At 48.6% G+C, this 13,205-nt stretch overlaps 1 protein-coding gene across 1 annotated transcript; it reads left to right on the forward strand.

Annotated features, from left to right (window-relative positions):
* Positions 1 to 7,967: 7,967 nt before the first annotated feature.
* LOC123443173 (peptide-N4-(N-acetyl-beta-glucosaminyl)asparagine amidase A-like) lies at positions 7,968 to 9,989 on the forward strand. Its single transcript, XM_045119466.1, has one exon. The coding sequence runs from the start codon at positions 7,983 to 7,985 to the stop codon at positions 9,750 to 9,752; it is 1,770 nt and encodes a 589-aa protein (XP_044975401.1). The 5' UTR covers positions 7,968 to 7,982; the 3' UTR covers positions 9,753 to 9,989.
* Positions 9,990 to 13,205: the final 3,216 nt, after the last annotated feature.

Below are 13,205 nucleotides of genomic sequence, written 5' to 3' on the forward strand. Positions count from 1 at the left end.
ACGGGCAGTAGTAGCCCTCGGCGAGCCTTGCTAGGGACAACGAGAGGCAGGGGCGAAGCCCACAAGAATCCCTTAGGCTGACAGCAAGGCGCCAATCCCGGCAAGCCCTTTTCTGTCGGGGGGGGGGCTAGCGAAGAACCAGCAAAATCCGGAACAGGGGCTATCAGTGCCCCTGGCAAGACGATGACCCCGGCAAGGGTACTTTTCGAAGTGTCGTGACAAGGCTACTATGAAAGCCCCCGAAGCCTCAAGACCGAAGACCAGAAGCAAGGCCCCGGCAAGCCCCTTCGCTGGGAGGAAGGCAGCAAGGCCCCGACAAGCTCCTTGCCGGGGGAGTTGCCGATGCTCCAGCATACCTCACGCCCGGCAGGGTCTCGAAGCACCGTTGTGCCAGCACAGCGACCAGCTGCCCCCTATCCACTTGATTCGTGTCGTTCCGATTGACGCGTGTCATCTCTGGGGCACCTGACGAAGCCATAAATGCGTCTACTAAGATGCCAGAACCACTATAGCGCACTATGCAACTTGTGGGTGCACTGTTTTACCGTGCACCTCGTGAGAACCCTGTGCTGCGAGTGTGGGAGTCCCCTTCGACCTAAAAAGGAGGCCCTGGGCATGTACTTGGGGGAGGGGGGTTAGCCAGTTAGAGAATTGACGCTTAGCAGTTGATCACCTTTACACCATTAACACGAAGCGGGAGTAGGGTTTTACGCCTCCGAGCGGCCCGAACCTAGGTAAAACGATCGTGCTCCGATCTTTAGGTCTGCTCTTTGCGCATCCGCCTCCCCCGCATAACCGCAAGGGACCCTTAGGTTCCATAGGTGTTCGTGTTCCACGACAGGTTGCGAGAGATTGCAAGTTGATGTCAACTAAAGTAATGGATGTTCAAGCTCATATATCGGATTTGTTATTGTATGGCAACTCGAAATTTATTGTTTACTTTTTTATTTGGAAAGTCAAAGGACATGTATTAAATAAATTAGCATGCTTACAATTCTTTTATAAGAACAAGAAATTACATGTAAATCCTTAATGAAACGAGCATTGTCTTCCTTTTACATTCACCACCGACGCTATGAGCAAACCTCATTAGCGCTTCTAGGCATCCATCTTCCTAGGAGCAAGCTTGCTCAAACTCGTGATCTCGTAAAAGTAACAACTAAAAAAGCATGGATGTAGGCCAAATGACACCGGCAACGTTGAATTGGATATATCATCATTCCGAAAAATCTAACACTGAGGAGGGGCCATAAGATAATCCCAACTCTGCCCAAAAAAGGACTGGGACACAAGCCTCACAAGTCCTTGTTGAAGCCGTATTTGGCTAAGCTTCATTGGATGGAGATGAAAATGAAGAACAAAAACATGTGACAACACCATCCCCTATGTAGGACTCCACTTAAGTGAACAAATATTAATCACACCAAACCTAGTGCCCAACCGATTGACACAATCCTCTCACTCGTTGACCTCACTCCAAGGAAGGACAGCGACATTGGGAAAGCCATTGAACCATTATGTCATGGCTGCAACCCCAACTTCACTGGCAACCAATAACTTGAATGCCCTATGGGACAAGAACCAAAACTCTCAAATCCAGGGTTCCCTTGGCCTCGGTCGATACGTGCCTCAAAGGGAAGAGTTAGCTGCCTCTTGGTCGCCTCCTCTCCAGCAGAAAGTAGACACAATGTTTTGATGTGGTTGTACCTGTCGACTTGGAACAATCATGTGACTCTATTATTTCCAAATCCAAGTAGTATATTGTGTGATCCAGAGTTTCACACAAACATGGGGAGCTCAAACTTGAGTTAATATCAAATTGAAAATAAGTGATCTAAGTATGAGGACAATTTTGGATTTGACTCGAAAAGGTAAAACATACATGAAGCTTGTTTCTATTTACATTTGACTTGACGCAATTTTTATGCCATTATTAATGCTGAGAGTTTAGAATAAAATAATTGGCTACACCAATAGATTATACATTTAGCACTTTACAATGTGTTTAAACCAAAGAATGAATTTATTTAAAGGCTACTAAATCTTTGTCTTTTTTTCTCCCTGATGTCCGAGCGCCTGATGTATGCCTCCTCCTTCTTGGACAAGACGTCCTTGAACCACTCTATCATCTTGACCGCTTCACCCTCTCCTCGTCCCACTTATTTCTTCGAAACCCTATTCTAACCTTCTTGGGTGGTTCTTTTGTTACATCGGTTGGGTTACCGATTTCTTCTTGGATGGCCTGGGAGACAGTATTGGCTATGTATACATTTCACTTTGGTTGCCCATTCAACTTTAACTAGCAATGCATGACAATGATATTTTTCTTATTCAACTACTTAAACACCGTACACGCACGACAAGGCTATAAAATAAAACATTGTCAACAAAACTATGCATATCCGGCTAGTGATCAACAAAACTATGCATATTCGGTTAGTGATCAACAAAACTGTGCATATTCGGCCAATGATCAACAAAACTATGCATATACGACCACCAAACTATGCACACCTGGCTACTGATAAAAAACTATGCATATCTAACCAATGATCAACAAAACTATGCATATCCGGCCACACTATGCATATTCGGCTAATGATCAACAAAACTGTGCATATCCGTCTAGTGAATCAACAAAGCTATGCATATTCGGCTAGTGATAACTATGCATATTCGGCTAATGAATCAACAAAGCTATGCATATTCGGCTAGTGATCAAGTAAATTATGCATATCTGGCCAAATGAACTTACTCAGTGATTTGCGCACCATTAGGCCACCGTGCGGTGAAATGTGCCAAGTGGTCGCAATGCTTCAACACGGCCTCTTGTATGGTGTATCATTGATGGTTGATGGACTTGATTCATGATTGCGGATACTCGCATAGGAGTGGGGCGTGAAATTCTTTTGTTTCTAAAACAATGTTAAAATGTTTGCCAAAAAAGTTAAGCCCTTTTACTTCGCGCCATGGATCGGATCTAGGTTTGTCGCCAACCATGCATCGTGCAAAAGCTCATCCTCCCGCATGTTGAACCTTTCTCCTCTATCCTTCTTCTTTGGATCACCAGAAAAATCATTCGGATCATCTTCCTTGCCGTCCTCCTCCTGTCTGATGGCCCAATCCTTCTGTTGTGTGACCACATCGGTCTAGGTGTAGACTGCATGTTGGCCTAGTTGTAGCCCTTTTACGTGTGGGTGTAGTTGTCGGACTTGGTGGGATTCAAGTCTTCCACCCGCCCGTCCTCATAACCACCTCCCCCTCTGCCTCCATCATGGACGATGTTAAACAACTTTGTTAGAGCATATTTCTCCATATGTGGTTTCGATAATTGATGACAATCCCGATGCAATAATGGTTGCCTTGAGTTATATTCGAAGGATTTGTCCATAGGCACTTCTTGAAGTCCATCTATTGGTTTTAGGGAGTTTATATGATGACCAAGGTGGTATTCAAGGTTTTATCCAAAGATTGGTCATAAAGACAAAAGGTTCATCAAGACTAAGTCAAAGAGTGAATCAAGTTTATCAACACACAAAGCATACAAGATGTACCGAGAGGGATCAACTGATCCCATGGTATAGTGAGCATTGTCCATTACGCTTTGTGTACTAACCCATGGTCTTCGTGAGAGTTCTATGTGGGGTTAGGTGTGTTTCCATGGGCTTGCGTCAAGAGGAAGATCTCATTCAACCCATGCAAGATTTTGGTGTGCAAGTTCAAGTGGAGCATCACGAAGAGATCATGCTTGAATCTTGTCGTCCATTGTGGTGGCAATGGACTTGTGAAGATGTGCTAAAGAGTGGCTCACCCATAGTGGAGTATGGGGGAGCAACCAACTCGTCTTCATCGAGCCAACGCAATCAAGAAAGGTGGTCCATCTTGAGGAAGTCAAGATTGTCATCATCCAGCTCAAGTGGACTTTGTGCAAGGTATAGGTTTGCCCTTGATAGGTTTTCTATGTTACCGGTCTCACGATGGTAGTTGGGAGACTCGGTTATAGGATAGACTCCTATCAAGGGGGTTGTCAAGTGAGTAGCTTGATCGTATTGTTCGTTGAGAGCTCAAACCATTGGCATCCTTGCATCAACTTTCTTGGTTCTTGTTTGGTGGCTCTCTTTGTGAGTTGTAGAGCTTATGGTCATCTTCATGACAAGCTCGAGTTCATAAAAAACGGAGTCCATACGCATCTTCTATGATGTTTTCAATGTTGGAGTTTTTGTAGGTTCTTCATTCATAGAGGTTTCACATCTCTATATCATTGCGTTTTCACAACTGCATGTTCTTAGGATAGTACTTGTTGTGTGCTATCCAACAAGTTTGAATTTGCTCAATTCCGAGCTCGTATGTGAAAGTTATGGTAGTTCTCGGCAGGTTTTCTCTCTCAATTGGAAGTACCGCTGGGGCAAAGCGGTAGTACCGCTATGGTGTTACTGCCGTCCTCCCCTTCCGGCTCTCTTCCCCTTATAATTGCTCTCTCGCTTTATCGGTCCATTTTTCCACTTTGAGCGGAAGTACCGCTTGGGGGAGCGGTAGTATCGCTTGGGGGAGCAGTAGTACCGCTCCAGCGGTACTGTCGCCCTCCCTTTCGTCCCTACTCCCGCTTGTTTTTTCTCTCTCGCTTCCAATGATTCGTTGCCCTTTTGAAGCGAAAGTACCATTTGGGTTGGAGCGGTAGTACCACTCAGCCCAGCGATAGTACCGCTTGTGCACGAAAGGTGCACATAACGGTTGGACTTGGGGAGCACTATAAAAGGAGGTCTTCTTCCCCATTGCTCCCAACTCTAGAGCTCGTATTCTTCCCCCATTGTTAACCTTTTTCGAGCTTGCTAATTCTCAGTCACTCCAATGATTCTTGCTAGTTCTTGAGGGCAAAGAGAGAGGAGATCTAGATCGACATTTCCACCAATCACTTTCTCCTCTTTGTTGTGAAAACAGTGCGGGTGCTACGTGGAAGTGAATTCTCCACGGTGATACGTGGAAGTGAAATTTGAGAATCTTATTACTCTTGGCTGTTTGAGAACCCTAGTGCTTGTTCCTCTTGGGTGCCTTGGCGCCCTAGACGGTTGGTGGTGCCTCGGAATTCAATCATTATGGTGTAAAGCTTCGGGCAAGCATCGGGGTCTCCAATTAGGTTGTGGAGATTGCCCCAAGAATTTGAGGTTAGCTCAAAGCGATATTCCATTGTGGTGAAGCTTCGTGGTGTTGTTGGGAGCCTCCAATTAAGTTGTGGAGATTGCCCCAACCTTGTTTGTATGGGTTCAGTGACCACCCTCAAAGGTCCCTTAGTGGAATCACAACATCTTGCATTGTGCAAGGGCGTGAGGAGATTACGGTGGTCTTAGCGGCTTCTTTGGGAGCATTGTGCCTCCACACCGCTTCAAACGGAAATTAGCATCCACAAGGGTGTGAACTTCGGATACATCGTCATCTCCGTGCGCCTCGTTATCTCTTACCCATGCCCTTTACTTATGCACTTTACTTTGTGATAGCCATTTTGTTTCTTGTTATATATATTGCTATCACTTAGTTGTTTATCTTGCTTAGCATAGCCTAGTTATTTTAGGGTTTGTGCTTGACAAATTAAATGTTATTTTTATTCCGCATTTGTTCAAGCCTAAACCGTAATTATTTTAAAACGCATATTCACCCCCCTAGGCGACATCCACGTCCTTTCAAGCTTCCTCTCTGTGTCGTAGTACGCCTTCTCCCCCACTTTATCATAGCAACGACCATCGTGCGGGCACGCATGTGCTCCCTATCTGTCGTGTGCACCCGAACGAGCTGTGGCGAAGAATACTCTGAGAAGAGCAGCAGCTCCACGTTTACGTCGAAGATGTAAGTTACCTACTCGGCGGCAGTTGTTGTGGACTACCGATCGAGATGCATGGCGATATAGTAGTACGGAGCATTGTAATGCTCTGACCATGGCGACATGTGGACGGTGGGTGACAGCATCAGGGCTCCGCGAACCTAATCACGACTTCCACCACGTCTGTGACTAGCACGCCCACCACTAACGACGCCATTAGCACGCCCTCCATCGTCTTTCCGCTTCCTAAGTGTTTCTTCCTTTGTGGCCTTCATTTATGACGCAACTGTTTTGCCGCGTCGCTGAGTTGATCTTCCACGGGAGGGTGATGCTCAGATCCTCCGCCATCTCCACCAACTTCATCTCTCACAAATACTAGTCCGATTCCATGCATCGAGAGTGGGAGCGAAGAAGAAAGTGAGAGAAAAGGACATGAATTGGGTGGAGAGCGACGGGATGGAAGAAGAGAGTGGGAGGGTTTTGATATGAAAATAGTGCAGGTGCTACAGAAGCACAAGCTTCACCTTGCTTTTGGGTGGGCCATGGGTGTAAATGTACGATGTGTATCATGTTCGGACTCCCGCAAAGCCCCACATGTTTGATTCCGGTTTGCGGGGAAACATGGTCCGGACCGCTCCCGGTAGAGGACCGCGTTGGATTGCCTCCGGGATCCCAACCATACGGTGTGCATGTATATAGGCGAAGAAATGCCCTTATGCTTATGGTATGTACCAATGGGGAAAAGTTCAATTTTCATTTCTTTTATTTGATGCAAAGTTTTGATTACAAAACTTCCCTTGCAACGAAGATTTTCTCATGCTTTCTTGGAACCGAGAACTTTCTTGGTGCAAAACGAGACAACGATCCTCCTCCTCAAGTTCGTTTGCTAGAGTGGATTAGATGAAGTTTCAATGTAGATTCCTACCAGCTCCTCACGCCTCCGTAGATCGGGTTCCTTGTTGTGCATACTCGATGGTGAGATTTGATGTTAGGTTTTTCGGATCAATTCAAGGGTTCAACAACGGCGGTTGTAGCTTCTGGGTGTTGGTCCTTATAGGCATGTGCGCGACAACTTCCCCGTTGTCATTGGTAAGGTTAGACCGACTTTGATACATGAATAGTTCGTCGGCGGTTTGTTCTAACGGCAACAATGGTCATCAATAGTCTAGGGATCTTGATGCAATTCTTATTGTGTTTGGGATGCTTATATTTTGATTGGACCTTTATAGAGTCATTTTCGTAGAAAATAAAACTGCACATTGGTTCACCTACATTTGTGTCTGTAATTAGAGATCCCTGACAGTGTTCATAACTACGAAAACAATCCCCTGGTCCTTGCTGCCGGCAGTTGAGACAGTTTTCGGTTTTAAGACAATAATAACATCCAACTTACTCATCAACGAATGAATAACTCAGCAATCCCCTGGTCTCTCATGAACGCTGGAAGAGGGACAACAATTCACAAGAGACCGCTCTAGCATGGGCAGGCTAGCATAGAATCTAAATCCAAATACACACGTACCACGACCATCAAATTTATGAGCACATACGGGTGGCAGTACCAGCTACCAGTAGCGTCCTGCTCCTATGTGGGAGTTGATGGCGATGTGCGTCTGGATTCCACCTACATTTGTTTGTGATTAGGTGCGGCCGACAGTGCTGATAACCACGAAAACCATTGCGCGTGGTCCTTCCCGCAGCATGGAGCCGAGGCCGTTTTTTTCCAATAAACTAACACGCAACCGCAACTTATTCATGCACCACAAGTTATCTGTGGAGATCTTTGTTTCTTTTCTTTTTCTTAGAGATAGAGAATGATTATCTGCGTGCTCCATTGTTGCTGACTCATTGTTCTGTTCTAGTGGAACTTGGAGCTGGAGGCTATATGCTTCCAGCTGTTTTTGGCACCTCCGTGTAGTGTGATCGTCGCTCCCTGTATTTTTCCGGGTTATTATTGTACTGACTAGTGGACAACTCGAGCCATCCCAAAAGTCCCATAATTCCACCTACCTACTCGCCACTTTGGTTTGCCGTTATACGGCACTCACAAAGCTGAATATTCCCAGAATACAAAGTACATTTGTTTATACGACGAGATAGATATTGTTGTACGGTTTTCTTTACTTATTGTACTATATAATACTCGTATTTCTCAGCTATCTGATGGAGTATGTTCCCCTTAAATTCTCAGCCTTCACGCGGACACAACCGTGCACGCACCATGCCTACCTCCTCTGCTCCCCGCCTCCTCTTCCTCTGCTTCTTCACTCTGCTCGCCCACTCCCACTTCTCCGTTGCCAGGCCGCACCGCCTCGGCCTCTCGGCCGAGGACGTCGCCACGGTCGAGGCGGCGCTGCCGGCTCGCCACCTCGCCAAGGCCAAGACCACCTTCTTCGAGGTCAACCGGCCGCTGCACCCGCCGCGGGGGAGCTCGGGGCCCTGCTCCACGCTCCTCCTCTCCCAGTCCTTCGCGCTCACCCTCAACAAGCCGCCGGTCACCGCCGCCTACTCGCCGCCGTCCTGCCTGAGCGGCGCGGGGGACGTCTCGCTCGCTGTCCTCGAGTGGCGCGCCGACTGCCACGGCGTCCAGTACGACCGCATCTTCGGCGTCTGGCTCGGCGGGGCGGAGCTCCTGCGCGGCAGCACCGCCGAGCCGCGCCCGGGCGGCGTCACGTGGTCCGTGCACAAGGACGTCACCAAGTACGCGTCCCTCCTCGCGGCCGGCAACTCCACGCTCGCCGTGTACCTCGGCAACCTCATCGACGACACCTACAACGGCGTCTACTACGCGAACCTCACGCTTCACCTCTACTTCCGGCGCAAGGCCCAGCTGACGGCGGCAGCGTCGACGCCCGCCGACCTGATCGTCCCCGTCTCAAGGAGCCTGCCTCTCGACGATGGGCTCTGGTTCGTGGTCCAGAACAAGACTGACATCGAGTCCACGCGCGTCGCCGTGCCGGCCAACGCTTACCGCGCGGTGCTCGAGGTCTACGTCTCGTCCCACTACTCCGACGAGTTCTGGTACATGAACACACCGGACCAGAACGGGCCATTCCGCGAGGTCACTGTCTTGCTCGACGGCGACGTCGTGGGTGCCGTGTGGCCGTTCCCGGTCATCTACACCGGCGGCATCAACCCCCTCATCTGGCGCCCCATCACCAGCATTGGCTCGTTCAACCTGCCCACCTACGACATCGAGCTCACGCCGTTCTTGGGGAAGCTGCTGGACAGCAAGGAGCACGAGGTCGGGTTCGCGGTGACCAACGCGCAGAACTCGTGGTACGTGAACGGCAACCTCCACCTCTGGCTCGACCCCAAGGGCTCCACGACCACCGGCGGCCTCATCTCCTACGACGCGCCCAAGCTGTCGGGGAGCATCACCTCGCACTCCGTGGACGGCATCGACGGGGAGTACCGCGCGACGGCGAGCCGCAACATCTCGGCCACGGGGTGGGTAAGCTCGTCGCGCGGCAACATCACCACCACGTTCGCCCAGCGTCTCAGCTTCGCGAACTCGAACGTGGTGAGCAACAAGGGCGGCGCGCAGGTGATCAACCAGACCACCGACGCTCACACCGACGTCGGCGGCGGCGCGTACGCGCAGCAGGTGCACCAGAGCTTCCCGCTCTACATCTTCCAGGGCGGCAACGGCAGCGGCACCTCGTCGCAGCGGCTGATGCGGCGCGTGGAGATCGGGTTCGTGGAGTCCCGCGCGGGCGGCGGCGGGGCGGTGACGAGCACGCTGCGCAACGAGCAGGTGGCGGAGGCGGAGGTGGTGCTCCGGGACGACCAGGTGGCCGGCGCGTCGTGGCGGATGCACCAGGTGTACAACTACGGCGCCAGCAACGGCGGCTGCTACTTGAGGAACGTAACCAGCGTCGGCTACGACGTGCTTTTCGACAATAATGTGGCGTCGTGCGCCGGGACGCGCCGACGTTGACGCCTGTCGGCCGGCGCTCGCTAACGTGGCGCGCTCGAGTAGTTGGCCGGGATAACAGGCTGGGAAGAGGCCTGGTGTAAACTGTAATGGGAACAGAAGTGGGCCCTAATAGTTTCGTACTACTGTAGTCTTTGCGTTATGATCGGTCGTCTCCTGTCCTTATAGCATAGCATCGGTCGGACATAGCAAATATGCCCCCCCTAAATAACGTGTTTGGTCACTCATGTTTTCTATTTAGTCATTCGTATTTTTTGGTTTTTTTCATATGTTAGATCACTTACATGTGATTGGTAAAGAAGAAGAGGAAAAAAAGATGGTCTGGGGGTGGGGTCGTGTTATACGCGGTGGACTGACCGAACGGATCGATGACCCCTCATATCCTTTTTATATTTGAGATGAGTACGAGGATTCAACTTAAACATATATGGATTATATGAATGATCCGATTAGGTCACTTTTTCTTTTCTCTCCTATCGGTCATTGGCCAACGCATCTGTGGACTTTTTTCCCTTCTCTCTCCTATCGGTAATTGACCGGACGCATCCGCACATTTATGAGGGTCATTTGGGACGTTCGACTGCGCATCCTCAAGGGTGTTTTAGACGTAAAATAGCGTCTTTTGGAGGCATGTTAACGTTATTTTTGGCGTAGGGAGCTTCACCTTCCAACCGCCCTCCCAAGTTTATCCCTCTCCCCTAGCCATCGAGTTTCAAATCATATTCGGCATAATTCGACATGAATTCATTACTTTCGCACAAAATTAACGATAACTAATTCCTATCACATAGTTTATCACATAAAATCAACACAAATCAAGTAGTTCAACGAAGCAAGCTCATAAGTCGAACACAAATTAAAACACATCCAACTAGACGTTGTCCTTGAGCCTTCATAGGTGCTCCACCAAATTGTGTTGCAGTTCTTGATGCACATGTGGGTCTTGGAACTCAGCTTGATCTTGCGGCGGCCCGACGCCAAGCCATCTCGCCGCGGCTTTGCATTCTTTGCGAACAGGCCGGCCAGAACGACGAGGATCATAAGGTGCTCTTCGTAGTCGGTTTCGACCTCGGCTTCCTCCTTAATCAAAGCCGCGAACACCTCCTCGTCGTTGAAGTCCATCGCCGAACAGGCAAATCGCCAAAGACATACCGGGCATGGTGGGCGGGTAGCCGTCAGTATCCTCTCTTGTGTGATCTGAGCCATGGAAAGCTCAGCCAGTATTTGGGATAGAGGTTGTCGCGTTGAAACCCTCTCTTTCCGGCGTCGGAATGAACTTTCTAGCGGCGGGGAAGTGGCTGTGGGCGGGGGGCGGTGCCGATATCGGCATGGCAGCGAAAGGGGAAGTGTCGTTCTGCCGTGCGTGGGTCGAATATGGACGGAAAAGGCATTTTTCGCCTGGCAGTGTTGGTCCACGGGCCACTTTCCCTTTCGCCGGAGCCCTCAGGTGCCCTTGGCATGCTGGGTTTGCCCTGGAATCATCGGGCCGAAAAAGTTTCCGAACCGGCAAAATTCGGCGGCTTAGGGCGCGACTACGGAAATTTTATTTTATCGACGAGAAAAAGACATCTTGGAAGGACTATTAGGGATGCGGCTCGAGATCCTTTTCTAAAAAAGCTTTGATTAAGAAAAGAATGATGTGATATATATAGTCCGGGCATGTCCGTTTGAACCGTAACAGACAGAAACGATAACCCAATCCACCGACTCATAATTAAATTATATTAACATGGATCAGAACGAAGAGAAAACATGACCCAATCCACCGATTGATAATTGAATTATATCGGTTTGGACCATAACATATAAAAATGATAGCCCAATACACCACCGCATACTTGAATTATATATGCTTGGTGTTCATGTGAACACATTTTTAATTCGAAATTCATACCAGAATTGTGTCTACGTGGATGCATTTTTAGTTCAAATTTGCCTCAGGATGCCCGCACGAGTGTGCTAGGTGTCCGTCACGGGATCATGCTTTGAGCATCCAACTACCGCCACCCATCCTATTTAAGAGATGAAGGTCCTTTTTTAGACGACATGGGAGAGCCGTCAAGCGCAGTCCACTTCTTCTCCTTAGTTTTGTCTTTTTTTTGCCCCTCATTCATCGAGAAGCGGCAAAATTTTGTGTTTTGACCTTTTTATGTAAGTTTAGCCGGATCTAATCCCGTTGGAAAAAAAAAATCGAATCTGACATTTTTGCTACCGTCGGAGCCCTTGGCGGTAGGGTATAACAACCTACCACCAAGGCCCCTCGCGATAGGGTTGTACGCCTACCGTAAAAAGATTTCTAAGTTAAAGATTGAGTAGGCACAAGGGCCTACCGCCGGACCCCTTGGCGGCAGGGTCACATGCGCTACCGCCAACCTCTCTAGCGGTAGACCATTTTCCTACCGCCAGGGGCCTTGGCGGTAGGTTGTTATACCCTACCGCCAAGGTCTCCGACGGTAGCAAAAGGGTCAGATCCAATTTTTTTCAACCAGGGTCAAATCCGGCTGAACTTACGCAAAAAGGTAAAAACAGTGAAATTTGCCTCGAGAAGGTGCGGATAGGTTCTTCGGCAAGCACAACCATGAGGCGGCAACGTCGGCGGAAAGGCCAGGGCCAACTTCACCATCGTTCCTAACGCCTACGCTGCCTAGGGACACCATAATTAACGTTCGTTACGGTTTTAAATAGTTTCTGAAACCATCTCGAGACCAACATTAAAATTTAGAGTCATCCCTTAAGACTAGTCGGAGTAACATAGAGTAATAACATGCATATGTTACTAATCTAAATTATTATCTTCATAATGGATATTAACATAGGGTAGTAACATTGAGTCTTTTATTTGTTAGCTTATAACTCATCTTGCCTTTGTATGCGTTATGTTACTCATAGTATGAGTAAGGCTGACCATAGTGGGAGTAACTTAGGTAGTATCATGTACTTGGACTAGCAAACATGCTGATGTGACAGACATTTAAAAAAAGAGGGATAAAGTAAGATAGGTAGATACCATATCATATTAAATGATATGCTATTATGTGTCATGCATCTCAATAAATAAAGTCATCTATGATACTATGCATTATGAAGGCAGTATCGTAAAATAGTGTCATATGCATGATACTATTATATGATAATCCCCGCTATGAATAGTCTAACTAGCTAAGTTACTCAGTTTCTTTTTCTTCTCATTAATTAGTTTCCACATTACATTTTTTGCGCGGGTTGTTGCAGCTGCGGGCGGCGGTGGATGCGTCCGGGCCCAAGTTAGGCAGGTAGTGGTGTTTAAATAGGGAAGGGGTAGGACTAGGGGAATTCACACCGATTTCGACCACGTGATCGCAATGGGACTGCTCCGGTCGCGGGGGTGGGGCTAGCTGGGTTAGTGGGCTGTGTAAGGGGTTGTTGGGCTAAGATGAGAGGAAAATGCGAGGCCCGCGACAGAGTTTTTAAACACCG

The sequence above is a fragment of the Hordeum vulgare genome, chromosome 3H (genome assembly GCF_904849725.1).
Source record: "Hordeum vulgare subsp. vulgare chromosome 3H, MorexV3_pseudomolecules_assembly, whole genome shotgun sequence".
Taxonomy (NCBI): domain Eukaryota; kingdom Viridiplantae; phylum Streptophyta; class Magnoliopsida; order Poales; family Poaceae; genus Hordeum; species Hordeum vulgare.